The sequence below is a fragment of the Berghia stephanieae genome, chromosome 12, assembly GCF_034508935.2.
Source record: "Berghia stephanieae isolate SIO BIC M18660-M18661 chromosome 12, UCSD_Bste_1.3, whole genome shotgun sequence".
Taxonomy (NCBI): domain Eukaryota; kingdom Metazoa; phylum Mollusca; class Gastropoda; order Nudibranchia; family Aeolidiidae; genus Berghia; species Berghia stephanieae.
Window position 1 is genome coordinate 11,707,024 of NC_088371.1, and position 27,895 is coordinate 11,734,918.

The 27,895-nt window shown below is 38.6% G+C and overlaps 2 protein-coding genes across 2 annotated transcripts in view; one reads left to right on the forward strand and one right to left on the reverse strand.

The window, feature by feature from the left end:
- Positions 1 to 740: 740 nt before the first annotated feature.
- Positions 741 to 8,222, reverse strand: LOC144958045 (uncharacterized). Its single transcript, XM_078889631.1, has 3 exons — positions 8,065 to 8,222; positions 2,804 to 2,862; positions 741 to 957 (listed from the first exon to the last, which is right to left on the reverse strand). The coding sequence occupies exons 1-3, from the start codon at positions 8,147 to 8,149 to the stop codon at positions 844 to 846; spliced, it is 258 nt and encodes an 85-aa protein (XP_078745757.1). The 5' UTR covers positions 8,150 to 8,222; the 3' UTR covers positions 741 to 843.
- A 281-nt stretch (positions 8,223 to 8,503) lies between these two features.
- LOC144958251 (KAT8 regulatory NSL complex subunit 2-like) overlaps positions 8,504 to 27,895 on the forward strand; it is a 29,135-nt gene continuing 9,743 nt past the window's right edge. Inside the window, exons 1-2 of the mRNA XM_078890095.1 lie at positions 8,504 to 8,717; positions 15,671 to 15,923. Of these exons, the coding sequence (XP_078746221.1) occupies positions 15,688 to 15,923 (236 nt within the window). The 5' untranslated portion in view covers positions 8,504 to 8,717; positions 15,671 to 15,687. The remainder of the gene's footprint in view (positions 8,718 to 15,670; positions 15,924 to 27,895) is intronic.

Sequence of the window (27,895 nt, forward strand, 5' to 3'; positions counted from 1 at the left end):
TTTCTTGAATTTGCCACTTTTTGAGGTTGAAAATTTGTTGCAATTAACCAGTGACTTTGTTATAGGATTAATTCGGTTTCATGGAAATGTGATTAACATAAAGTTGCGATTAACCGAGTTGCAATTATCTGGAATGGACTGCATGTGTTTCTTTATCTGGCATAGCAGTTTTTTGCATCGCATACGGCCGCAAAAAATTGCAAAATATCACTGATCTGCATTGCGGCCACAAAATCTGCAAATTTGTTTGCAAATGTTTGCAAAGAAAAGAAAACCAATAATAATTTTTTTTTTCAAAAGAAAAAAAAAGGACGATTTTTTTTTTCCTTTTTATTTGATAGCTCGTGAAAGATAATTAATCAAGAGTAGTTTCTTTTTCACTATCCCATTTTCTTCTTTTTTACTGGCGCTGATATGACCTTACATTTGTTGCAAGCGCCATGGAACCCTTAAATACAAACACATACCTTTCTCTTTCATGAACTAATTATTGGTTTTTAGGAAAATTAACCGCAATTTTTTGGGGAAAATTTTGCTGTTTTCAGCTTGCAAAATTTGGGATATTTTTTTTTGCAAAAAACTGCCATGTCAGCTTTATTTAATTGAAAAAATGAGGAAAAATGGCTCACAAATATTTGATATTTCCATCAATTTTTTTTTCAACATCATATAATTGTGCTCTATTGTATTTATTTAACATGAAATAAGAAACAACTATATTAAAGAGATTGAAAAAAACCTTCTTTCACTTCACATATAATTTATTATTCTTGATTGTAATGAGGTGAGGAATAGGTTGCATAATGAATATAATGAAAGATAAGTATGTTTTAAATTTTTATCTTAGTTTTTACTTTTCGATGAGGACGCTAACATTTTCAAAGACCTTGGCTCATATGCAGTGGTTTTCTGTGTCACTTCCTCCTCAATGCGAGCTCTAATGGTCTTCTCCAGACCCTGAAAGAATACAAAAGTCTTTAATATTAATCAAAAACATTTTTTTCATCTTAATAATATTTATGGTTGATAAGGTGCTGTATTAGTAAAGAAAACAAATACAGCGCATTCCAGAAGAAGTGAACCATCGCTGGAAGTCAACACCTGATTGCAGTCCCTACTCTTTTTCTACCTTTACCAATGTTACCGAATCCCTGATAAAGTAAAAGCTAAGAAGGAGGTCTGCATAAAGTCAACTCAATGCAAACGACTGACATCATGAAATAGGAATGATTAAAATCATAGCATGAGTAAAAAAGACGGAGAGTGGTTGTGTTGGGTTTGTGCCACTCCACAACCGGCACACCATAAGACGATCATAATCATTGGCTGTAGTGTATCTTAATTGGTTAAATTAACATTTGCAATGCTGACAGATATGATGATGCGTTATATCATAATCATAATCTATCGTAATCTATATTGTATTATATAGAAGTTGATGGTAGATGGTCAAGTTTGGCTCGTGGATCACACACACACACAAAAGAAAACTAGTCCATCAAAGCCATTGGTCCCACGAAGCTGGAGTTTATCCTGGTTTCTATAAAATGAAATAGACAATATCAATTGTTTGCTTGACTTTTGATAGGACACTAATCTATCGCAAAGTACTTTCCCTCTCATCTTGATAAAGATAACATGAGACAATTGTTCACTGCACTTGTACATCCCAACTTGGAATTTGACAATGTAGCATGCGTACCACGACTGCAGAAAGACAAAGACCTCATAGAAAGTGTTCTAAGATGCACAACAAGGGTTATTCCTGGTTCAAAGATCTAGAAAGTCTGAAAAAGATATGAATACCAAGCATGCAGTATAGGAGAGATAGAGGAAACCTTATTGAAGTGTTCAAATACACACATAATCTATACTCTGTAAACATGAGCCTTCTCAATCTTGATTCCACAAGCACCACCAGAGGACATAGATTCAAACTCTCCAAGGAAAGGTGTTCTCTAAACCTTAGTCGGAACTTCTTCTCAGATTGGGTAGTCGACAAATGGAATCGCTTGCCTGCAACAGTTGTCGACGCCCCTTCATTGCAGGCATTCAAATGCCGTCTCGACGCTCATTGTGAAACAGAAAAATACTGTTTGTAGAGTTTAATTCAGACACCTCCTTCCACTATGTGGCATGCCCAGTTTTGAGAGAAGTGAATTAAATATGTTCACGAATGCACAAGAGCAAATAAAAGGCTGTAAAAGCCTACATAAATCAGGACTTATATCATATCATATGATTCGTTCTAAGAAATGCAGATTGTTGTTACATCTGTTGAGAATGGTACATATTGACAAACTGCAGTTGAGCGGTGTAATCTGTAGATTCAATCTTGGTGATATTATTCAGTACAAAGTGAAATTAAGCGATGAAGAGATGGGGGCAGCGTGGCTCAGTGGTATGGTCTTTGCTTCTTACCCGAAAGGTACCGAGTTCAATCACCCGCCACTGCGTTGTGTGGCCTTGAGCAAGTCACCTCACCCTAGCTCACTTTGCAGCGCTGCTCTGCGGCTGACGTCTGGGTTATTCCAGTCTTCCCTTGGAATAGACCCTAAAGACAAATTTCCCCTTGGGGATGAATAAAGGGAATTTATTTTTATTTTTATTTTATTTTATGCTGTTAGATTCCACTGCCTCAGGTAGTAGGTGATATCATAGCCTAATAGAAGAGGGACTGAATTATTTGTTTTGGGACTTTATGCATAATTAAACAAGCTCCATTTAAAAGCTCTACTAATTCCCTTTTAGTTCAATTGTCAAGGAAAGCATAGATATCAAATGACAACTGCTAACTACAAACCTTTTTCAATTTTTCTGCCTCTTGGACCTTTTTCTTTTTGGGTGCTATTTGAACTCTTCCTGTGATTAAAAAAAGAAATGCTTTTATCAGGAAAGTACTATATAATACGGAAACATAAGAATAATTATTATAACAAAATAATGTTATGACATTAACAAAGGCTGACACAGTCTTAGTGGAAAGAGAAGAATTTCACTCACTTGACAAAACATCACACCATATACAATAATTAAGAAAGACAATGAAATGAATGAATGACGACTGGTGAATGATAAAAGAGAGAACTGTGCCAAGTATTGACCCAAAAGTCATTCTGAGGTCAAAATTGAACCAACCCCAGGTAAGACTATAATAGAAAGCCAATGCCTCCTAATCTAAACTATGGACTACGCCTGTAGATGGCTGCCATGGATGGGAGCTGTGTCTGAATGCTCTACAAACAGTTCTAATAAATTTATTTCTGAGACTGGATAGCTGTGTTTTGGTATTGAAATTCAAGCTCATGTGTTGATCTCTATCTGGGGCTATTCCATTGTGCGCTTTTGGAAGTACCATTGGATAGAATCTTAGTGAGACTTGGACTGATTGTAAACAAGATAGATTTAAATTTTCAGAATGGCTGACATAAACATTCAATTTTGAAAGCGTATAGTATACAAGACTTCCAACTCATTAGTTATTTTAGGAACTGTGTGGGTTTTTGAAAGGAATTTAGAGGAATTTAGGAGAATACTGTGAGTACATTTGAACAATCACATTAAACCTTCCAAGGACAGCAATGGAGTTGATTTGAAAGTGGAACCTGACAAAAGTAAACAAGCTTCTGATAATGAGACTGATTTTCATATATGTATCCTGTGCGATAAAAAATTTACAGAGCAATCAGATAGCCTTTTGCAGTGTGATAGATGTGATGGCCGGGCATGTACTGGTTGTCTGAACATGTCGCCCAAAACGTAATGTGCCATTGCAAGGCCAGACCTTCGATCGTTCTGCTAATATTGTGTGCAATCAGCGCTGCTATCAGTAAAAACAGATAAAGCCAGTGAGGATAAATGCAGTGAATTTCTTGAAGCTGTAGAAGCTAGAATTTCAAATATTGAATCTGAGCTCGCACACAAAGCTTCAATAGTGGATCTCAAAAAGTTGGAAAATAATGTGAAGTCACTGGAGGAGAAAATAGGCAAGCTATCAAGCACACAAAATGAAGTTGAAACAAAGATTGGCGAAGCCACTGCAAATTTAGCATCTGACGGTGTCAAAGAGATGGCTGAACATGAAGCACGAAAAAACAATCTAATTGTGTTCAATGTTCCGGTTCACAAATGTGATGATCCTGAAGCTCGCAAGGAGGCGGATGCCAAGTATTTTCAGAAGCTTTGTAGACAGGGTCCAGAGATTGAGGCAGGAGTTGAGTACAGGAAGATTGTCAGATTGGGGAAAAAGAATGACGATAATAGACCTAGGAAGATCATATTAATTAACAGTGATCAAGTATCACAACTCCTAAAAGCAACGAAGAACCTTGGATCAAAGCCTGAGTTTAAACAAATTAGCATTGGACATGATCGTACCCCTTTAGAAAGAGAAGAGTCATGAGCTCTTGTCAAGCTAAAACAACAAAAGCAAGCTGAATCAGACAGAAACGGGGAGAAGGCCAGATGGGTCATAAGACAAATGAGAATAGTAAATGCCTACAGGGATACACCAACAGGGGTTATCCTCAACCTGGGCAAGGACAGGATGGAGTAGGGCGTCCAAAATCAATGCTAAAATGCATGTACCGTGTGCAAATGTAGATACTTTGTTAAACAAGCGATTAGAGTTGTCTCATTTTCTTTTACATAAGCAGCCAGATATTTTCTTTGTCTCAGAAGTTTTACCAAAACATTTTAAGTGGGTTGTACAGAAAGCTGAAGTTGACATGGATGGTTATTGTTAATTTTCTAACTGTTTTGACAACCAAGTTAACGGCCACAGGGGTATCATCATTTATGTGAAAGAGGAGATAGGTGCACAAGGAATCACCCTGACAACTGACCAAAAGTTAGCTAATGAGAGTGTTTGGATCAAAGTGAAAGTGAGGGACGGAGAAAAATTACTAGCTGGATGTGCGTATAGGTCTCCAACTAGTTCCCCAGAGAACACCAATAAGTTGTATCAGACTATGCTGGACCTTACTAAGGATAGGGCATATGTATTAATCACTGATGACTTCAATCAACCAGATGTAGATTGGGTGAATGAGACAGCCTCAGGCAACAAAGCATTAGAATTCTTAGAGTTCTATAGAGACTCTTTCCTCTATCAGCATGTTAAGTCGCCAACGCATTTTCGGGGGGATCAGAAACTAACACTTATAGACATAGTTTTATCATCTGAAGAGAGCATGGTGAAAAATTTGACTCATAACGCTCCCATTGGCAAAAGTCATCATCATGTTTTAGCTTTTAACTTTGTGTGTAGCACAACAATTGAAGTAAAGAAAGAAAGATGGTATAACTACAAAAAAGCTGACTTTGATAAACTGAGAAAGTGTGTGAATGACAGCAAATTACTTGCCAAAATTCAGGATAAGGATGCAAATGATATATGGAGCTGCATCAAAAAGACTGTAGAAACTGCAACTGAGGAATGTATTCCTAAAAGTGGATCAGGGCCTGCAGGCAAACGCAAGACACCTGTCTGGTGGAGTGAGAAGGCTTTGTCTAAGTTACGTAATAAGAAACAGACATACAAGAAATACTTGGGAACACTAGACCAAAAAGACTGGCTAGCCTTCACAAGAACCAGGAACCAAGCACAAGCGGCGTGCCGGAAAGCAGTTCTAGACTATGAAAAGTCTATAGCGCATGATGCGAAGAATAATCCAAAGGCATTCTTCTCCTATGCTTAGAGTAAGATGAAAGTGCAAGAAGGCCTAGCCGACTTCAAGGACAGTGATGGTAAACTTGTGTCAGCCGACAAAGATAAGGCAAACCTCCTCAATACATTTTTCTGTAGTGTATTCACAAACGAAAGAGTGGGGGATATCCCTGATTGTGAAAAACCTGAAGTTGACTCTTCTCTTAGTGACATAATGTTTACTAGTAAAGATGTGTGGAATAAGCTTAAAAACTTAGGCTCCTCAAAATCCTCTGGCCCTGATGGGATACACCCATGTGTACTAAAAGAACTGGCAGAACAGCTAGCACAAGCAGAACCTTTAGCAGAGTTGTTCAACAAGTCACTTAGTGAAGGGAAGCTGCCCAGCATCTGGAAGGATGCAAATGTAACTCCACTTTTTAAAAAGGGTGAGAAAAGCAAAGCAAGTAACTATCGTCCGGTGTCATTAACATGTGTGATTTGCAAAATAATGGAATCCTTGATTAGGGACAAATTAGTCAAATATTTAATGGAACAAAAGTTGCTGTCTGAGTATCAACTCGGTTTTATATCAAAACGCTCATGTACCACAAATTTGTTAGCTGCTCTTGACTCTTGGACTAGGTATTTGGACAGTGGTATCCCTGTTGATTCTGTGTACCTTGATTTCGCCAAAGCATTTGACAGTGTTCCACATCAACGCCTTATTAAGAAACTTGGATCATATGGCATCAGTTCATGTTTGCTGGCTTGGATCTCAGATTTCCTGATTGGGAGAAGACAATGTGTTAGGGTGAACGGCAGTTTTTCGGACTGGGCACCAGTATCGAGTAGTGTTCCGCAGGGAAGCTGCCTTGGTCCAGTTTTGTTTGTAATCTTTATTAACGATCTTCCAGATGTTGTGGACTCTCTGTGCCAAATGTATGCAGATGACACTTAGGTGTTCTCTAGAGTAGACAAGGAAGAATTCATAACTCAGCTCCAAAGTGATCTTGACAGCTTGGTACAGTGGGATGATACATGGCAGCTTAGGTTTAATGCAGACAAGTGCCATGTCTTGCACTTGGGATATAGAAACCCGCACCATCAGTACATAATGAGAAAACATGACTCTAGCGAGACTGTCATACTTCAGCCTACTGAAGAGGAAAAAGATTTAGGTGTGTTAGTAGATCAGGAACTGAATTTCTCTAAGCAGAAACCCAAGTAAATAAAGCAAACAGAATCGTTGGCCTCATTAGGAGGTCGTTCACTCATTTGGGACATACAAGTGCAGTGAACAATTGTCTCATGTTATCTCTATCAGATAGAGATAACACGAGACAATTGTTCACTGCACTTGTATGTCCCAAATTGGAATTTGGCAATGTAGCATGGGCACCACGACTGCAGAAAGACAAAGACCTCATAGAAAGTGTTCTAAGACGCGCAACTAGGGTTATTCCTGGATTCAAAGATCTAGAATACACAGAAAGACTGAAAAAGATACGAATACCGAGCATGCAGATAGGAGAGATAGAGGAGACCTAACCGAAGTGTTCAAATACACGCATAATCTATACTCTGTAAACATGAGCCTTCTCAATCTTGATTCCACCAGCACCACCAGAGGACATAGATTCAAACTCTCAAAGGAAAGGTGTTCTCTAAACCTTAGGCAGAACTTTGTCTCAGTTCGGGTTGTCGACAAATGGAACCGCCTGCCTGCAACAGTTGTCAAAGCCCCTTCATTGCAGACATTCAAATTCAAGTGCTGTCTTGATGCTCGTTGTGAAACAGAAAAATACTGTTTGTAAACTTTAATTCAGATACCTCCTTCCACTATGGGGCATGCCCAGTTTTGAGAGACGTGAATTAAACACGTTCACGAATGCACAAGAGCAGATAAAAGGCTGTAAAAGCCTACATAAATCTGGACTTATACTTATATTATCATATCATATAAACTGCTTTTGACAGGAATTACTGTAAGTTATTTTCTATTTAATTCACCGTTGGCTATTTTGAGCGATTAAGGTGGCACTAAACTAAGTGGTACTTCACTCTACACTTCTAAATATTCAATAATTCACTATAACTAATCTGTACTCTATTCATTCAACTCAGCAGATCACCCCCAGCAATTGCAAGGCTCTTTCATGCTCCTTTTATTGTAAACTAATTCATTCACAATTGAAGACAAGCCTAGCCATTTTTAATTATTGCAAATATCTTTGAGGCCAGTTTATTAGCCATATATTACTAGACTCAAGTCAGTTTATTAACCTGGGTTCGAAACATTAAAATAATTTAAAAAGACAAAATCAGAAAACTTTGATTATTGATCTTCAATTCAACTTCAACTGGACGGATTTGTAAAGTTACCTAACAGTAATGAAATTTTAAGTTGTTGTCACCTTTCTTTATCGTAGTTTTTTCACGCTTTGGTTTCTTTTTTCCAGGTGCTTGAACTTTTGGGGGTTTATGTTTGCCTTGTGCCATGTTTATGTTTGTTTACTTCTGGCCTTCTCCTCGCCTCTGGACTCTAGAAGTGAAAGTAAGATTAAGGACTGCCAGATTGTATTGTGTTGCTTGATTTAGGTGTCAATTTCAATGATTTAAGTCTGATCCAAAATAATTTTTTAAGGAAAAATTGCAATGACATCTATTAATATAGACTGAAATTTTAAAATATCGCAATCGATAAAATTTCCTAGAATAAACGAAAAATTCACGGGATTCGGGTTGAGTTTTGTGCAAATATAGTTTAGTTTGTTTTAAATGGCCATTCTTTTTACTTCCGTTGGTCGAGAGGTAACTTTCTTTTGGATGTATTTACCAGCTTGACGTTTCATTATTGGAACTGTGTTTTCAGTGGGAAACACAGTTCTTTCTTTTTCAGACTATCTATACTATTTTCTTTGGTGCCAAATTTGACATTTTTTCTTAAATTAATTTGGCAACCCTGAATCCTGAGAGAAAACCAAACACAAGGAGCAAGCATTGGATTGATATCGTTATCTCAATCTTCATCTCTTGAAAGTTGAAAGTGTTGGCTAAGTTGAGGCAGGTATGTTGGTAGAAATTAGACACTTAGTCACTTAGAAACAACATAACAAAGCTCTACCACTTTGAATATACTAAAGTAAAAGCCAAGTTGCTTCTCACTCATACTCATACTCTCATTTTCTTCTTGAGACTGAGTCCTTTCATTTGCGTCTACTTGCTTGGACTTGGTGGAAGTGGGAAGAGAGAGTGAGCAGATAAAAACGCTACACGTGAACTTATTTGTATGTCTGATAACCGAGCACTTGTTTCGGCATTGTTGTAGTGGAAAATATTTTGCTTTGGTTTGAGTGTGTTTTTATTGCAACAAGAGACCATCCCAATCAAAGTCAAAGTCAAAGACCGCTGACAAAATCCAAGGAAACATTGGAAGTAAGGAGACCTTTCCTTACGCACGTTTATCGATGTTAGCTTCACTTTATATTGTACTTTTACTGTTGATGTTTTACCAGCTATTAATTTCTTCAACTTGTCAAGAGGACTTCCGAAAGCTCCTACTCCTACTTAGGGAAACAACTCCAATTCAAATAATATTCCCTCAACTACTAACCCCAAGAAAAAATAAAACCTATAGAACAGATAGTACCTTTAACTAACCCTTATAGGAAAAACAAACACCCTAACACTTTTGCTAATACTTATAACTAACCCTAATATAGGCACTTTGATAACTCCAGTCCAGTGGCCGCCGATATGCTCACTGTAAGGTGAAACTCGTTTTTTGGAACTTTATTTTTGACCCTTTACCGTGTTGGTCACCTTGGCGTTATCTGTGAACCTATGTGACTAATTTTGGTATCATTATAAAGGGCACAAAACAAGCTTTCCAACGGTGTATTTCATTCTCAATTCCTGATTGTATTTCTCAGAAAACTTATGTAATAAAAATTTATACATTTTTGAATTATAAGAACTTTATAAATTATGGATACATTTTAATTATACTTCATACATCGATAGACAATTAATTGAAGAGCATCTCTGCCAAATTTCATCAAAATTGATACACTCGCTCATTATTTTATTTTTCCCGCCACCAACCCCACTTTTTAGGACAAAAACCTCATATTTTTTTCCATTTCCATTTATCCTTAATTTTTTCCATACTTTCCATACATGAAAATGATTTATATGAAAATAAAGCTTATTTTCTGACCTTTAAAATGATATCTAACACTTGACATTTATTTTTTAATTGAAACAAAATTACTGAAAACAATAAGTGGGCCATGTTGACTGCAAGACTCAAAATTTCCCGATCGCTGCGAGATGCTGGTTTTGAGGCAGCAGTGAGATCACAGATTCTCTCTGTAAAGTTGACAAAAAATTTCAGTAAATAATATAAATAACTCTGGAACCGTAGGTCGTAGAGAAACAAATAAGGTATCAAATTTTATGTTTTTTCAAGTCCCATCCCCCTGACTGAGTCAAATCAAGATATTTTGAGTTTGAAAATTTTATCAAAGTGCCTACCTAATAGAAAAAAAAATCCTCCGATCTCGAGCTAACCCTAATACTAATAGAAAAAACAAAACCCTCGGACTTCTTTGCACTACCTTTCAATACTTCAGAAATCAAAATGGCGGCCGAGAATCAAAACAATGGTCAAATCTATCAAGGTTTGTTCTAGAGTTTTTAAAATGCTTCTATATGATGACAAATTGAATACGCAGTTGCTATTTTTACAGTCCCGTAAACCGTAAAGATGATTCTCTGGGCTATTTTTACAGTCCTGTAAAGATGGTTCTCGGGGCTTTTTTTACAGTCCCGTAAAGACAGTTCTCGGGGCTATTTTTACAGTCACGTAAAGACGGTTCTCATGGCTATTTTTACGGCGTTGATGCAATTCTGTTCACAGTTATCCGCATAGTTATAGATGTATGTAAACGTGTCTTTTTGCAGTATTAACAAAACTTCACATATTTCTCCCGATATTTAGATGTACAGATCTAGAGGCGGTGAATGAAAGCAAAATTAATTTCATTTAACATATTTAGATCTAAAGCTAAAATTAACAAACAATTAATGTAAAGACAATTCTCTTAGCGATTTTTACGGTACTGTCATTTTTATGACATATAATTTGTGTTTTTGCATAAGTTATGTTTACAGTACAGAACAGCCCGTTTTCTATCATCAGTAGGCAGGTTAGGTTGTATGTCTTGAATTTTTTTCTGTTAGACAGACGTAATATAGATCTAGTTTATCAAACACTGAAAGTATAATTAGTTCCTGCTTGAAGTCGACCAGTCAGGAAGGACTAATGGTTTATACAATTTTAAAAGACGTAACATTCAAGGTGCAGTCTTCTCATGTGAGAGTGGGTTCGAATCCCCTTTCAGAAAAGAGGCCGTTCACAAACCAATTGGACACATTTTGGCCATTTTAGAACCCTCCCAACCATATTGTGGACAAATAACTACTCCCCCCCCCCCCCCCCCCCCCATACCCCCATGTGGATGTCCATGGTAAAGATACACAATGCGAAACACCCCATATTGTTCTCTTGAATAATAATAATTTTAAAAAGATAGTAAAATATGATGATGATTCTCTACCATGGGCGGTCATGATCCAAAAGAATAGAGGTGCCCAAGACTGATCCTCATCAGGGCGCCGAGGTGGAGAGGGCATTTTGCTTTGGTCCCACCATCACGTTGCTCCTATTCCTTTACAGACTGACCCAGTGATTGTTCCGACCAGACAAGGGTGGTCGCTGTATTGCTCTTCCCTTCACAGTGAGGAGGTTGTTTTATTGTTCTCCGCCAAAGCGGTGCTCACCTTGTGGTCAGACCCACTGGGGAAAGAGATAGATTGAGAAAAAGAGAAAGGAAAAAGAGAGGAGAGAGATAGAGAGAGAAAAAAAGAGGGGGTGGGGGAGAGAGATAGAGAAAGAAAGAGATTGGGAAAGTATGAAAGAAAGAGAGAGGGAGAGAGAGAGAGAGATAGGGAAAGAAAGTGAGAGAGAAAGAATGAAAGAAAGAGTGAGAGAGAGAAACAAAGAAAGAATGTAGAAAGAAAGAGAGAGAGAGAGGGGGGGGGGGGAGAGAAAGAAAGAAAAAAAGAGGGGGAGAGAAAAAAAAGAAAAAAAGAGAGGGAGGGGGGAGAGAGATATAAAGAAAGAGATTGGGAAGGAATGAAAGAAAGAGATAGAGAAAGAATGAAAGAAAGAGAGAGAGAAACAAAGAAAGAAAGGGAGAGAGAAAGAATGAAAGAGAGAGAGAGAGAGAGAGAGGGGGGGGGGGGGAGAAAAAAGAAAGAGGGAAAGAGATAGAAAAAAAAGAGAATGTAAAAAGAAAGAGAGAAGAGAGAGAGAAAGAAAGAAAGGCATAGAGAAAGAGGGAGAGAGAGAGAGGCTGCTAACTAGCCGCATCTGAACGAAGTAAGTGAGAGTTTTAGAGCTCAGGGCATCTACTCAGCCTATCTGTTACTATTTATAAATCTATTACTGCAACGCCATAAAAATAGCCCCGAGAACCATCTTTACGGGACTGTAAAAATAGCCACTGCGAATTGAATAAATAAACTGACAAAAGATCAACGGTGTAAATACAAATTGAAAGAATATTGGGGATGTGAGGAGCTTTCGGAAAGGTCCCTTGTCAATTTTTAGTGGCATTTTTAAATAAAAAGCTGAAGAAGAACAAACCTTGATTGATTGATTGGTATAAGTTTAAAATTTCTTAATTCTAATATGACCATTTTCAATTTTCGTTGAAGTTGAAGTATTGAAATTTAATGCAGATCAGTCCTAGTCCTGGGGTTGTTTTTTTTTAGTTTTTTTTTTTTTTTCTTTTTGTGTTTGTTATTTGTCGTCTAGGGTTTTTGTTTTTCATGTGAGGTTCAGTTATTTTCTAGATTTTAAATTTGGCCAGCTCTATTTTTTGGAACGCTCAGGAAAATAAACTTGAACTCTATTTCTCCAAATGGTCGGCTAGCCTCCAGTAGCTGATGGGTTAATGGACGCTGTGTCAATGCAAAAGTAAATTCTCAAACAGTGGACAGGCAATTCTCATGAATCATCAAGCTAGCATTTTTTAGGCACATTGTTGACAAAGACAGATTATTGAAAAAGTTGTGCTATCGTGAATACTCCATGGTGAGTTCACTTTTGCACTTTGCGCTCCACTATCAAAGAGAGAACAGAAGTAAACCTAAATTACAAAGCCAAAGTCTCAAGACAGGAACAGAGGTTGAAAGACAGGATAGCACAAACCCAAGATAGAAGTTGAGAATAAAAGACAGAGTGCCCAAGCACTGACAAAAGAAAACTCAAAAAAATGCATACACATTCATTATTCACACAGACACTCTCACAAATAACCAAAAAAATCTTGAGAATGGAAACCGTTCGGAGAAATAGAGATCAAGTTTATCTTCCTGAGCATTCGGAGAAATAGTCACTTTGTTTAAATTTTTTTTTAGGGTTAGTTAAAGGAATACTTAGGTTGTTTTTCTTAGCTCAAGGAACGTGCAGAAAGCCTCCCCTACTATAGGCTACCCCACTCCCGAGTGAATGTGTGCACACATTCAGTCCTTTTTTTCAAGTAAAGGCTAAGGGTATGGAATTCCCTCCCCCTGACAACTTGAGATATTCTGACAGTTATGAAAAATTTACTTGTCAGATAGAAAGCATTCCTGTGACAGGACCATGTATTGTGGGTACAGGGCCATAGCCTAACACTAACACTATCCCGCACCACACAAGTGTTTCATCTATCTTCAGCACTGAAGCTGCAACAGATTTTATTAGATTTGATGATAATTTGGGTTATCAGACTTTAGACTCATGACAGTTCAGTGTTGGTTCGTAAGAAAGTCAAGCTAGAGAACTGATTGGTGGTGGTGGGGATTATTTTGAGGACATTCACCGTTCACGCTCTTTTGTTTTTGGCTCCGTGTATAGTATTAATATATTTATCTGTTTATTCAATTTACTTGGTTTACTCAGACTAATCCTAAATTTTGTCTATTACTATCACATATTTAAGTCATAACTAAGGACTGACTGATTTATTTATTGTTAGATTGATTCTTGACCAATTAATAATGATGTTTTTATTTAATGTCAGATTACCAAAAATGTAACAAATTGACAACGAATTGCATCTCTGTTCATGTTGTGTATATGTTAAATTTTTATAATTATCATATAACGTTCTTTAACAAATGTAAACTAAATGACAAATTGCCATATAAAGATCTATTATTATTATTATTATTATTATTATTATTATTATTATTATTATTATTATTATTATTATTATTAATATAAATTATACTTTCACACTGTTATTTTAATATCTGACCCCAAGAAGTCATGAGAAGGACTCAAGGTACTTATTACTATGCTTGAGAACACTTACTTTGGAGTGATGGATGGCATAGAAGGTTGAGCATTCCTCTCGTAAGCCAGGCAAAGGATTCCTTACCAGTCTGGCGCTTCTTTTCTCCTTTTGTTTCTTATTATGATTATTATTATTATTATTATTATTATTATTATTATTATTATTATTATTATTATTATTATTATTATTATTATTATTATTATTATTATTGACATAATTGCCGGCTCTTCCCACTTTTCTGAATTAATATTCACCCAATATTGGAGCTTACTCAAAGTCTCATTTCTCTCTCTGTTATTGTTATATGATTGTGATGAGAATGGATCTCATAGCTCAACAGATTGACTTTGCTCTGAATAATTAAAGAGTAGTCACAGCGAATTTGCTTGATAAAAAGTGCTATTTCAGAAGTTATAAGTCCTATAAATAATTGCAGAAATTATGATGTAAAAGAAATTCAGTTTTATCTTTATACAGATAATAATATCAATGTTGCCATATATGTCATCTAAAAATGATAATCTGGTCGGAATGATAAGTAGGAGCAAGATCAGACACTAAAGGTAATAGTAATACCAATTAGTGAGTGTCATAGAGGCCGGAAAATGAAAGTTGACTTGAGGGTTCTGATAGCTCAATTAGTAGAACTTCCCTCTCAGAACTTACAAGCTTGATTCTGGGTCAAAAATTTTCGGACCCTTCTGAACACTCAGCAGTGACCGGGTAGCTAGGTTTGTTGAAGTGGAAGAGTGCTATCGTGTCTTCTTTTATTTATTTTGTAATGAAAATATCAAATGTTATTTAATTTTGTCTCTCACGCTTCTTTGCAAAATTTAATGGGGGGAACTATTTGCAACAACAGCGGTCTCACTAGATAAATGATAATAATATGTTTCTAATGTGTCTCATTGATGTTCATTATGTAAAAATGTGTTGTTTCAAAATTTTTATTTTTGTCTTCACCAATTTAGACCGTCCTCAACATATACAATTTGTTAAATAGGTTTCAAAGTTACTTGATAAATCATCGCTTCTTCTTCTTCTTCTTCTTCTCCTCCTCCTCCTCCTTTAATCTGCTAGTCACCTCTGGTGTATTAATCGCAGATTTAATGATAAGGATTTATACTCGATCAACACATTATGTTCACATGCATTTGTCCAATATCATTATTTGCGATTTGGATCATAACTTTCTAATGCTGATTAAATTGTCAACATTGCTTGGAAATTGCAGACCTGTTATCCTTGTGTGTGTGTGTGTGTGGTTAAGAAGAGTTATTAATTGTATATCAAATCTAGATTGACACCTTGGAATATTTATGATAAAATTAAGATAATTATAGATTTATGGCAAGATCTAATGATGGATGCTTTCATTTATTTTCTCTTTTTTTCCCATGATTCTACATGTGAAGGTGGTAATGTATTATATGATTTATTTTACTGCGATTGAGGAGACTCAAATATTATTTCAGTTTTTTGTAGGGATAGTAGGTTTGTTACTTGTCTTGTATTGACATTATTTTATCCGATTCACCAATGTGGTGATGTAGTACTATTCTATTATTCATATTTTTTTTTCATCCTCCTTTTTTTCTGTGGCATGCAGAAAATATTTAATCAGCCATGAATCGGAGCATGAACACAAAGTTGATACAAGCTTCCTTGAGTCAAAATACACGAGAAGGCTTATTTTGTAAATACAGTCACAGAGATTGCACACAGAATTGCCTTGAAGGTTATGAATACTGCATTCGACACATCTTAGAGGATAAGACAGCTCCTTATAGACAATGTGCTTACATCACAAAAGCAGGCAGAAAATGCCCCTCTGCTGCACCAAAACTGGAAAAGAAAGAAGGGTAAGTCAACAGAATATTAAAAGAAAGTTAATTCCATTTTGAAAATGAATTCCTCATTCTTATTATTTTTTTTAAAAAATCAGATGTTGCTTTTTTAAAAACGAAATTAAAATTGAAGTTCCTGTTATTCATCTCCGTAAGGAAATTTGTCATTGGAATACATTCCAGGGGTCAGTCAAAGTTGGGTGACCTAGTATGTTGGAAGGTCGGGAAAAGGTGGTAAATATGGCCTCGTCTTTTGAGGCTGGAAATTGGTTGGGAATTTAATGTGGCACCCAAGAGGTTGATTTCGGTGGGAAATTGACTTTGATGGTGGGAAAATCAATGGTAGGCAGTGTCAATAAAATGTGAACCATATCAAAGTACGGTAGTGAAGCTATTAATACTAATGCTTTGTGCATATATTAGTAGACGCAAAATTCCATCTAATGGATGCCTAATGACCTCTTTCTAATGATCATGAATGCAAATGATATTGATACCAAATTAAATCTTGACAAATGTCTGTATATTTATATTTGCCAAGTTTGGTTTTGCATTTATATTGGTTGGTTATTGTTGCTCTCTCTCGCTGTTGTATTAGTTTGTTTTGTTTGTTTTTAAATTTAAAAATTTTTTGTTGCTGTTTTGTTTTTAAATAATGAATGATAGTGGAAGGAAATTCGAGGTTTTGGTTTCAAGTGGTTTTATCCCTCGCCACCCTGCAAAGTCAAATTCATTATCTGTTTCTTTTGTATTTTTTTTTTTAATCATGAATTTTTTTGACAGGACTCATTTAATGCCACTCACTTATGCTTCCTTTGGAATTTACAAAAAGTGATTATGGTGATTTTGTCGGATTCTAATCTCATTGTTAATACTCAACTGTGGTCCACTGCATTGTTCCCTCCCAGCACTAGTAAGAGAGTTTGGTCCTTCATTGAGTAATTTTGTCAATGACTCCTGCAGTTGTTTCATTAAAACTAAAAAAGTAAAAATAGTCTAGCAGAGGATTCCCATGTTATTTTGAATTCTACATAGTCTTCTCTTGAGCAGGTACAATATTGCTTATATTGTAATGAGAGAGCCTCCCCCCCCCCCCCTTTTTTTTTTTTCTGACCTGTCTGTTCACAGGATAGAGTGATGGGTCAAAATAGTTAGTTGTCATTGAAATAAAGACCCGCTGTTGTTATTTGGATGAATTGGGTAATGATTTCAAGAATACAACTCATGCTGTCTTTAAGCATGTTTTGGAATTTAAAAAAAAAAGAGAAAACAATAACAAAGACCTGAGTGACGTCAACTTCGTTATATCTATAGTTGGTGTGTTTTGCTTTAACTGTGATTACATAGGATTGTTTCTATTGTGTGAGTTGATGTCACAGATGTGTTTGTGGTATGTAAGGTTTGGTTATGCCCTGGAAGTGAGTATAGTCCTTGACTTTCTGTTATTAATCATTAAATAATGCTCAAATTTGATTGTGGTTTGGGGTGAGATGTCGTCTTTGTGTTCTATAGTTTATCATAGTTGTCATAGTATTTTATTTTTGTGTGCCATTTGTCAATTTTATTTGCTTGATTTGAGATGAGTGGTGTAACTGTAACAATACAAAGTCACTATCTGTGCATGTAAATATAGATTTCTTTCGTGGATAGGAAGAGTTGAGTTATATATCCATTTAAAATGTCCAGATATCGATTGAATTGTTAAAACGCTTCCAAATCCAATAAAAGGATACATAAGTCTATTAGCAAATCACACAAAAACTCATGTAAAAAATTCCGAGGACAAGACACAAATGAATCATTAAAAATTTCTTGAGATCACAGAGTGAAGACAAAACAATTGTGCCTGTCAGGTGTGTCACAAATATAATGGTGAGCCTGGAATCGTGTTAAAATAAATAATCGGAGTACGTGTGATTTCAGAGAAATTCAGTCTTGCTGACAAATAATTGGAAGGACAACCGTAGTGTCATAGCAAACCTCAAGAGGAGATTTAAAAATTATTATTGGGGAAAGACCCCCCCCCCCCCCAATCCACCCCTTTTTTATCAGGGGGTTAATCCCCTGACATACCCCCCCCCCCTCAACCCTAACTAAAGATACTATAACCTGATGAAATATGTTTGCCATCACTTACAATATCTGAACTGATGGGAAACACAGTAAGTAATAATGGCATTGGCCGGAGATGTAAACAACAACCGACTCAGCAAATTGTTTTTGAAATTAGAAAAATCACACTCACACCACTTATAAAAATTAATCTTATCTTAAAAAGTAATATTTATTGGACGCTGCAACACATTGAATGTCCAGAATGGCTAAAAGTAATATAATAAAAGTGCTGTGAAACTACGGAAGTAATAAATAATTAAAGACCTATTTGTCTGGATTTTCTTGTATTTCACATGTGGCTTTGTGGTCTAGACGCTTGGAATTTGGCTTATTACCCGTATAATCTGTGTTTGTGTCAGTGGCTCAAAGCTGAGTCCTGGAAAAGTCTCTTTACTCACATTTTCTTACTGTACTCAGATGTAAAATAAGTTCTTGGCAGGTAACAGCTTTCTCGCTGTCAAATAAAAATTGTAATGATATCTTAAAGGTCATGTCTTGTTCTACTTTTAAAGTGTTACTATTTACTTGGGACCCCTTGTTAAACACTTTGAGCATTGTCGTGAACGGATTTCCCAATCTCGTTCACGATGTAAAAAATAAGGAAAAAGTTTAGAAAAAGTCTCCACCGAAGTGGGCGTTCTCCATATATGTAAAGGACATATATGGGCGGTTAAAAACTGCTCTAGAGCACTTCGGGAATCGTCCCGGTCTAGCCTGATTTTTATAACATACCAAAAGTATGGCGGATCGGATCTTAGTAGCAGATACAACGATGGGCGAAGATAGTTGATATGTCTGTTTCAAATAAGGCTGTAGATAGTCGAGAGAAAGAATGAAAGGTGTCGCGAGCTTTTAAAGGGTAGAAATGATGACGTCACGTTTACGCGGGAGACAGTGAACGAACACAACATGAAGATTACTCACAACAGCTCGATCGAGACACTGACAGTCATGACATGACAAACACTCACAACAACAACAACAACAACAACAACAACAACCTATCACAATAATATTCCCCACATTCCTCCCCCTTCTAATTCATGCATCACTTCAATAGTTATAGTCATAAGGGGAAAAAGGAAAATTCTTACCTTGTGAGAATCCGAAGATTATGTTGAATAAAATCAATAAAAATTTGTAGTTTGGAATATTTACACTAAACACACGAAAAAAAAAAAAAATCCTCAGGGGCGAACTCTTCCTCCTGGACGGTCATATATACAAAGGGGGGAGGGATCCACATCTGGGTATGGCTGTACAATATATATACACGAAGGGAGAGGTATCCTTAGGAGCCTGCAAAATAGTAAAGGGATTATTCCTGTTCTGTGCAGCTTAATATTTAGGCTAGTCTTTAATGACAGAGTGGAATGCTGCATTTCCCTTATCTATTTGAATATTGAATGCTTGCTCAAAATTTCTGAAATTGGAATCAAGGATGTCAGTTAAGCTTAAACCTTTTAAATCTGCGATGACCTTAGCAGATTCTCCTAAGTAGTGTGGGTGATTTCACTTTACCAGGGGATTGAAAGGTAAATATGGGGAGTCTGTTTCAAGCAGGAGTCTGTTAATTGGGGTTTTCCTCACTGCTTCTAGCTGCTCTCTTTTAAATGTTTTTATTAAGCCTGAATAACTGAAAAAGGTATTTGGAAACACACCGAGCCACTTGTCCAGAACTACACCATTACCTGAGAAGGAGTGCAATTGGAGGAATTGTTCTTTACTTAACCTCTTAGATAGAAAATCTAGACAATGCATATATGCTCGGGTTCCAAGATTATCAGAACTTTCCCCTCTGACATGTAAGATTATTGGTTTTAGGGGATTTGCACCTGTTATGAGTGTTCCCACTACATGTTCCTGATCTTCTTGGGTCCCCCTCTTCGTACAATCAAAGCCAATTTCTCCCAACCCCTGGATAATGTCATTTTGACTCAACCGTCTGACTTCCTTCATAGCATAAGACAATGCTTTACGGTTCATAGTGGCGTGGGAAGGGTGGATACCTATGGCAATGCCAAAGTTAAGAAATTTGCCTTTCAGCGCTCTTAGCTCGCTTTCGGGGGAAAGTTTATGGGGTCACAGTAGACTATCATCCCACCCAGGATAGGTAAATCAACTGAGGTGGCGGGGTTGACATGGAACTTTAGTAACTGCTCTAACATGTCAATTTGACCCTTTTTCCCTTTGTGCCATCGATCCAAATGGAAATGGGCATCAATAAGTCCCACACACTTACCTTCTTGCTCAGACAAGTCCATGAGCAGATCTAAGTCTGCTGACTTGTCAGGCTGAAAGCTCCTAAACTCTCCCTTCAGACGGGCCAGTTCTGCCTGGGTTTCCTTCAGGTCATTCCGAATGTGGGCTAGGCTCTCCTTGAGTGCTGCATTCTCCTCTTTGAGCAGCCGGAATTGCTTTTGCCTAGCCCCATTCCTCCTGGCCGACTTGCCATTCCCACTGCTGTCTGAGTGGCTCTCCCTCTTCGCCATTGATTCAGAGGGATGATCCCTTGTATCATCTGGCGTTCGAGGTCGAGGGGCCTGTCGTCTAGCCTGTGGTTCCGAGGGGTGACCCCTGGTATCATCAGGCTCGTTGTGTGAGGCAGGCTTTGGGCCTCTTCGGTGGTCCCTAGAACCCTCTGGCCTGGTATGGGTTTGGTAGGGCCTGTACCGGCTTCTCCTCTCTCTTCTGGCAGGGGAGTTGAATTTTGTTGGGGAGTTGTACCTGGGGGAGGTGTACCCTCTACCCTTTCCTCTCCTCCGTTCTGATGGGGATCCATACCTTCTACCCCGGACTGATTGGGAGGCGTGGCCTCTACCCCGGGCCGATGGGGAGGTATGGCCTCTACCCTTTCCTCTCCTTCTGCCTTGCCTGCCATTGTGTCTGTCCCTCCTTTCTGGGCGTCTTGGGCGTCCCGAAAGGCCTGAAATTCCGCCATCAGCTGGATGACTTTGAACTCAGTCTGGCGGTTCATGGTGCTGTGCATAAAAAGAAGATTGATTAGTTATTTTACTTCATTCACATTGAGCATTGGGGACAGTGATATTGACCTATTTGAGCCATTTGTCGGTTCGTTAAATTTATACATCGCCCGTGATACCATTCAAAACAGTTGTCACATTGGATCATGGTATCACCATCATCGGGTTGATTGCAAAGGCAATAGGTCAGGGCATTACCCGTTATTATGGACTGCTGTTCTTTGTTTATCCATTTCGGTAATGAGGAGTCAGTGCACAGCTTTAGGTTGTCATGGTTGACTACTTTCAGTTCATTATTTTTGAGCTTAATTCGATAAACAAAGGGGGAAAAAACCGTCATGATGATAGCAGGGCCAATCCAAACTGGCTTCAATTTCTTTGACACTGTTTTTCCACCTTTCCTATTCAAGAGGTACACAGCATCGCCTCTTTTGAAGGTGTGAACGTGGATATTCAGGTCATAGTCACGTTTCATCCTTTTAAGCTCTGTCCTTAGGGTTTTTCTAGCAGTCTCATGAGCCAGCTCTAGGCTCTCTTGTAATTTTATGACATGCTCCTCAGTGAGTTCATGTTCTCTTGCGGGTCCAGGTGTCACCAGATCACTTGGAGTTGTCAGCTCCCTTCCTAGCATCAACCTGTTTGGTGTGTAGCCTGTGTGTCGATTGACTGAACTGCGGATAGCAGAAGCAATTAGTGGCACATATTCATCCCAGGTGTTGGGTTTCGAGTGGCTAAAGCTTCTAACTGCTGCCATCAACGTCTTGTTCATCCTTTCTACCTGGCCATTTGCTGAGGGTCTATAGGCGGTAGTTCGCATCTTTTTAATGTGGAGAAGCCGACACATTTCTTTAAAAAGGCTACTCTCGAAATTTCTTCCTTGATCTGATACTATTTCTAGGGGGTACCCAAATCTAGAGAAGAACTCATTCACGGCTGCTCTTGCAGTGATTTCGGCTCCTTGTGATGGTAAGGGTATGCACTCAATCCACTTCGTGAATTGGTCGATGATCACCATGATGAACTCATTACCATTGCGTGTCTTCGTCAAGGGCCCAAGAAAATCAATATGTACCTTTTCCATAGGTATACCTGCATGATTCTGTACCAAGGGGTGCCGATGTTTTTTATTTCTATGTTTACTTTGGTTACATAATGAGCAGCCTTGAACATATTGTTGGACATCCCTTGAGATTTTATGCCAAAAATAGGATCCCTTAATCCTCAATTTCGTTCGTTGCAATCCTTGGTGTCCTGCACTGGGAATGTTATGGCATAGATTTAAGACCTCTTGCTTAAACTTTGGGGGCACCACTAGTAGGTCTCTTTCATCCGTACCTCTTTTATATATGATGTCGTCTTGCAGGTAGAAAAGGTTACGGTTTAGCCAGTAAAATTTTTGTGCCGCATTTGCCAGTTTGAGATCTGCTTGGCGTGGTATTGTCTTGTCTTTGAACCAGTTGACCAAAAACACTAGGCTGGGGTCCTCAGCTTGTGCTTCTCTCCACTCTTGCTTAGTATTTGTGAATATTTCTTCTGAATTGATCTGGTTGTGAGGACAAGCACTTGAGAGATCTCGGACAACAATGCGAATTCCAGATGACAATCTCTCTTCACACCTGGGTGCTCTTTTGATTTCAGGGTTGATGATAGGTAACTGGACAACATCATCAATGTCATCTGAGAATTTTGACCACATCCCGTGTACGCGGGTACAGTAATTGCATCCACTGCAGGGTAAATCCTTCAGGTTTATCATGTCTGCATAATGTGGGCAAGGTGTGTCGGTTTTAGGTGGTCTGGAGAGTGCATCTGCATTTTTTAACTTGGTCCCAGGCCTGTATTCAATTTTCATGGAAAAGATGCTCAGCGCTTCTAACCATCTAGCGAGTTGACCCTCTGGTCTCTTGAAATTCATCAGCCAGGTTAGACTCCTATGGTCCGTGCGCAATATGAATTCTTTCCCCAATAAATAGTGACGGAACTGATTGGTAAATCTAACAACTGCCAACAATTCCTTCCGTGTGGTGCAGTAGTTCCTTTGTTGGGATGTTAAAGTAAAACTTCCATATGCTATGACTCTCTCTACTCCCTCTTGCATTTGGAGGAGCTCTGAACCTATAGCGAAATCAGAAGCATCAGTGTCCAGTATAAATTTGCCTTGGGACATGGGAATCGCTAGAACAGGCGGGGTACATAGGATCGACTTCGATTGATCGAAAGCTTGCTGCTGTTCGGACTCCCAACAGAATTTCTTTTTCTTCAACAGCCTGGTAATTGGTTCCATGATTTTTGCCATATCTTTTATGAATGCTCTGTGAAAGTTTACTAACCCCACGTATCTTTCGATATCTTTAACTGACTTTGGTGGGGGCCAGTTCTCAATCACTCCAATGGAAGCATTTGTTAGTTCCAGGCCATTTCTTCCTACCTTCCTTCCCAGGAATTCAACTTCTTGTTGAAAGAGATCACACTTCTTTGGCTTTAATCTAAGTCCAAATTGTCGGAAGCGTTGAAACACTTGTTTTAAGTTTGATAAATGATCATCAAAAGATTTTCCAAGGACCAGGGTGTCATCAAGGAAGGCTAGTACTCTTTTCCAGTTTAACCCTCTTAGCACTAGGTTGATTACTCTGGAATATGTACTTGGGCTATTGGACAGTCCAAATGGGAGTTTGTTAAACTCAAAAAGTCCTTGGCGTGTACGGAATGCTGTTTTGTGTTTGGAGTCCTCATGGACTGGGATCTGCCAATAAGCCGAATTGGAATCCAGCTTTGAATACCATATGTTACCTTCTAATGCGTCGATGCATTCAGACATGAAAGGTAGGGGAAAAACATCTTTCTTGGTAACATTATTAAGTGCCCTGTAGTCGATGCACCAGCGAACAGATCCATCTTTTTTCCGTACCAGTACAGGCGCCGCAGCCCAGCTTGAAGCCGAGGGTTGTATTACCCTGCTTTAAGCATCTTGTCTAACATTTCATCTTCTTCTTTGGTAAAGTGAACGGGGGTGCGTCGCAAGCCTAGTTTAATTGGCTTTGCATCTCCTGTATCAATGTGGTGTTGCATTGCTTGGAAGTCACCAAGGTCAAATTCACTAGCTGCAAATATGTCTTGATATTCCCACAGCAATTGTTCAACTTTACCTAGTCTCTCATCTCCCAGAGTGGACGTAACTCGCTGCCAGAGATCTATAAGTTTGTCTGGTAGTTGGATCGGCTGGCAGGAAGTGCTTGATATGGCGCATTCCCCCTCCGCTTCTATCATGGGGTTGCTGAGTTCATCCACTTCTGTTAAATTCAGCCAGTCATCTTCGTCATCCTCAAATATATCTCTTGCTTCCAGGGAAGCAACTGTCCTATTTCCGTCCCTTTTTTGAGGAAGCATTCATCACCTGTGTTGATCAAGCACACTGTAACAACTGGTTTGGTTACGTGCAGGGTGTGGCCCACAGAAATTGGCAGATTTCTATATGGTTCCAGGTACATAAATGGTGAATTGGGCAGATAGTTTAACTCAACATTAGTGATTACTTCTGACTGGGCTGGTATGATCAATTTGTGGGGAATGGCAATCTTGATAGTTGTTCGGTCTCCATCATCCACTGGTAAACCTGTTTGTGCCATGTCACACTTGGGACTTACACTTTCAGTCGAATTTGTTGCAAGAGGAATAATTTGATTTTGACAAATTAATTGTTGTTTTTCCACATCAATCTTTGCCCTTAATTTCCTCAGCAGGTCTATTCCTAATAGCATTGGGTCGAAAATGGGAGCAACATAGATATGAGTTAGCAGATGAATCTCTCCCAATCGCAAGTGTAGTGGCCCCACTAATTTTGCAGAGAAGCTTTGATCTTTACCTGCTGCAAACATCTTCATGGACTTCGTACAAGTGGGGGTGGGTAGGATTTTGTTATGGGTGTTTTCAGAGATGATGGTAACATCTGCTGCGGTATCCACCACTGCTTGTACAGGGACGTTTTCAATTGCACATTGTACTTTAAGGGCAGATTCTGACTGTAACCTTGCAATACAGATACATTCTTCATTAAAATAAGGTTTTACAATCTGTTCTGGATCTTGGCTAGACCGATATACATTGTGGCTTCCGTTGTCGGTCTGCTGGGCAAGGTTTTCCTTAGTTTCTTCATGTTTCATAAAATTAGTACAGTCAGAAGAGTAGGGGCACAAATTGCTCATAGCCTTATATCTGTGTTGTGCCTCAAAAACTGGGTCCTCTTTAATTGCCCTTGCTTGAACTGGGATCAATTCCGGGCTCAAACTGATCCCTGCCCGTTTGGCGCTTTGTCTTCCTTTGGGCGACCTTTCATGGAGCAGTCTCTAGCATAGTGGTCTTGACCTCCACATGAAAAACAGGCACTTGATGATGGGGAATTGGAGCGGGATCTTGGCTGAGTACGTCGAGCGCCTCTTTGCATAACTTCCAAGACTTGACTTTGGAGTGTAATGAGAGTGTCTAATTTACTTTGGGTTTGTTCATGCATTGATAACATCTTTTTGAACATTGCCTCAACACTCATCTCAGTCTTCTGCTGTACACCAGCTGTCTTAATGCTCGTGTTGCGAGTCACTGCTCTAATTTGGCTATAGTCTTCCAATTCCTCAGATTCTGACCCAGATTCTTCATCGTACACATTCACCGCTTGGATAGAGGGCTCTCTGAACCGCACGGTGTTGCTGGTACTTGGTCTATCCTTTCGTGCACGCCAACCAACTTGCTGAGAATTTTTAAAAAGCTTATATGTTCTCAGGGCTTGGTCCATCGTGGTGCACTCCTGACATGCAATATATTGGGCTGCCTTCACGTCATATAGTCCTGTTATAAAATGGGCTACCACTTGGGACTCTAAATTGCGGGGGGACTGTCCAGGAAATGCCTGCAGTGCCAACTCCCATAGCTTGTCAACATAGTCTAAGACATCTTCTTTTTCAGCCTGCGTAGTGCTGTTGAATTGTATCAGAGTTGCATGTTGTAGCTGCTGATCACCAAATCGATTTCTCAGGGTGTCATATGCATCTCGTATGTCTATAAAGACTATCGACTGATGGATCCGTGAGAGATAATCCGCTGCTTTTCCTTCCAGGGCAAGGCCCAGGAAAAATAGTTGGTCACGGAGATGTTGAATATTATGATAATTCAGAAAGTTCTGAAAATTATATTCAAACGTATCCCATCTTTTTGTCCCATTGAAAGAGATAGATTTAGGCAGCTGTACCTTGGACGGGGGTGGCATAAGTGGGCCTCCACTGCTCATATCTCCATAATGATCCGTGGAATTGCGATCCGCAGGTGGGGCCTCGTAGGAATGCATGTAACTAGTCTCATCCCTCAATCCTCGTCTTTCCCTGTGCATGCTTGCCTCAATTAGAGCATCCTCCTGTTCTAAGGTTCTTCTCATAGATGGTTTTCTTCGTGGTAGCCGGCGGGTTTGCCTTACTTTGTCTCTTGCATATCCACAATCCTCTCTTTGCGGGCCCATTGATGTGAGACCCTTGTTGAGAAATCTTGAGAGGGTGGGTCCAATGTGTGAGTTATAGATTCAGGACATTCAGAGTAAGGCACCTTGTCCATGTAATTTTGACAAAATTTAGCTTCATGAACGAAAGGAACCCGCTCGCGGTCGGATGCCAAAAGGATGTTGGGTAATGGTCTTCGGTAGGCTGATCGTGCCACGCATTACGAATGGTGCGTTTCGCATTGTTACAAAATGTCGGGTTCGCAACACTACTAGTACCTTCTTGAGGATTGCTAGTAGCGTCATGTTCAGGATACGAACCTGCAGCTTTAGTTGGGGTCTGCTGCGCAGACAGTTCCCTTCGTCTGTCTCCAGCACCAGACGCATTATCATTCGAATCCATTTTATTTGGGGAACTGTCGCGAGAGGTACCAGGGGCATGTTCACCTGGTTTCTCAAAAATGCACGATTCGGAAACCGAAAAATCAAAAAGTTCTAACATGTCACCATTACTGATCTTATCTATCACATCCTCCTTAGTGAGTAAACCTTTACGTGCTCGAATGTCAAGCAGGGTTTTAGCCAAAGGCTTGCTTATATGAGATGACCTTAAAAGGTCCTTAGCAGTAATGACATTAATCATTATCTTTGCATCCATTTTGGATTAAACTGAAATATGATAATTATTTATTTCAGTTAAAATGACAGACCAGTTGATGCAAATCAATTAAAGCAATGGTAAAGTCTGTAAACTTGGAATACTCTCAGATCCCTTCTCACTTGAATACAACCTCTACACCACAGCTGATAGATTTCACTATTTTCACTGTATAATCCCTGGGTTAGGGTTAGAGGTGGTTCTTCTCCTATTTAGACACTGACCAGGTGTCTAAGGCAAGTGGATATGTTTACAGAGTCTGGATGTAAAGAGTTCAGAGAAACATCCAATATATAGGGGGTTTAGGAGCGTGTAAAGCTGGAAAATAGTTTCTGTGTTTGGTGAGTAGAAACACTTTTACATGGCTGCCTAAGCTTTGACTTTGATCATCTAAATAAAGACATGATACTGACAGTTACTGTTACCTTTTGTTTAGAAAAGCACAGTGAGATTGTTAAGCAACAATCTTGGCGCCAATTATTTGTATATTATTCACCGAAATAGTATTGTTGATGTCAAATATTGGAAAGTATTTAAGTAGACATGCAAATAATTTAGCTCACATGCAGGTTGAATTCCAATCTTAGTTGAGACATCAGTCTGAGTGTGGGAGTGAAAACCATGACCCCAATAATGGTTCACCAGGCTAATTCTTTGAAGTGAATTGATTAAGCCCTCATGCACTCTCAAGTAAAATTATTGAATTGTACTCACCAATTTTGCTCCATTTTGTTGAATAGAAATCACAATT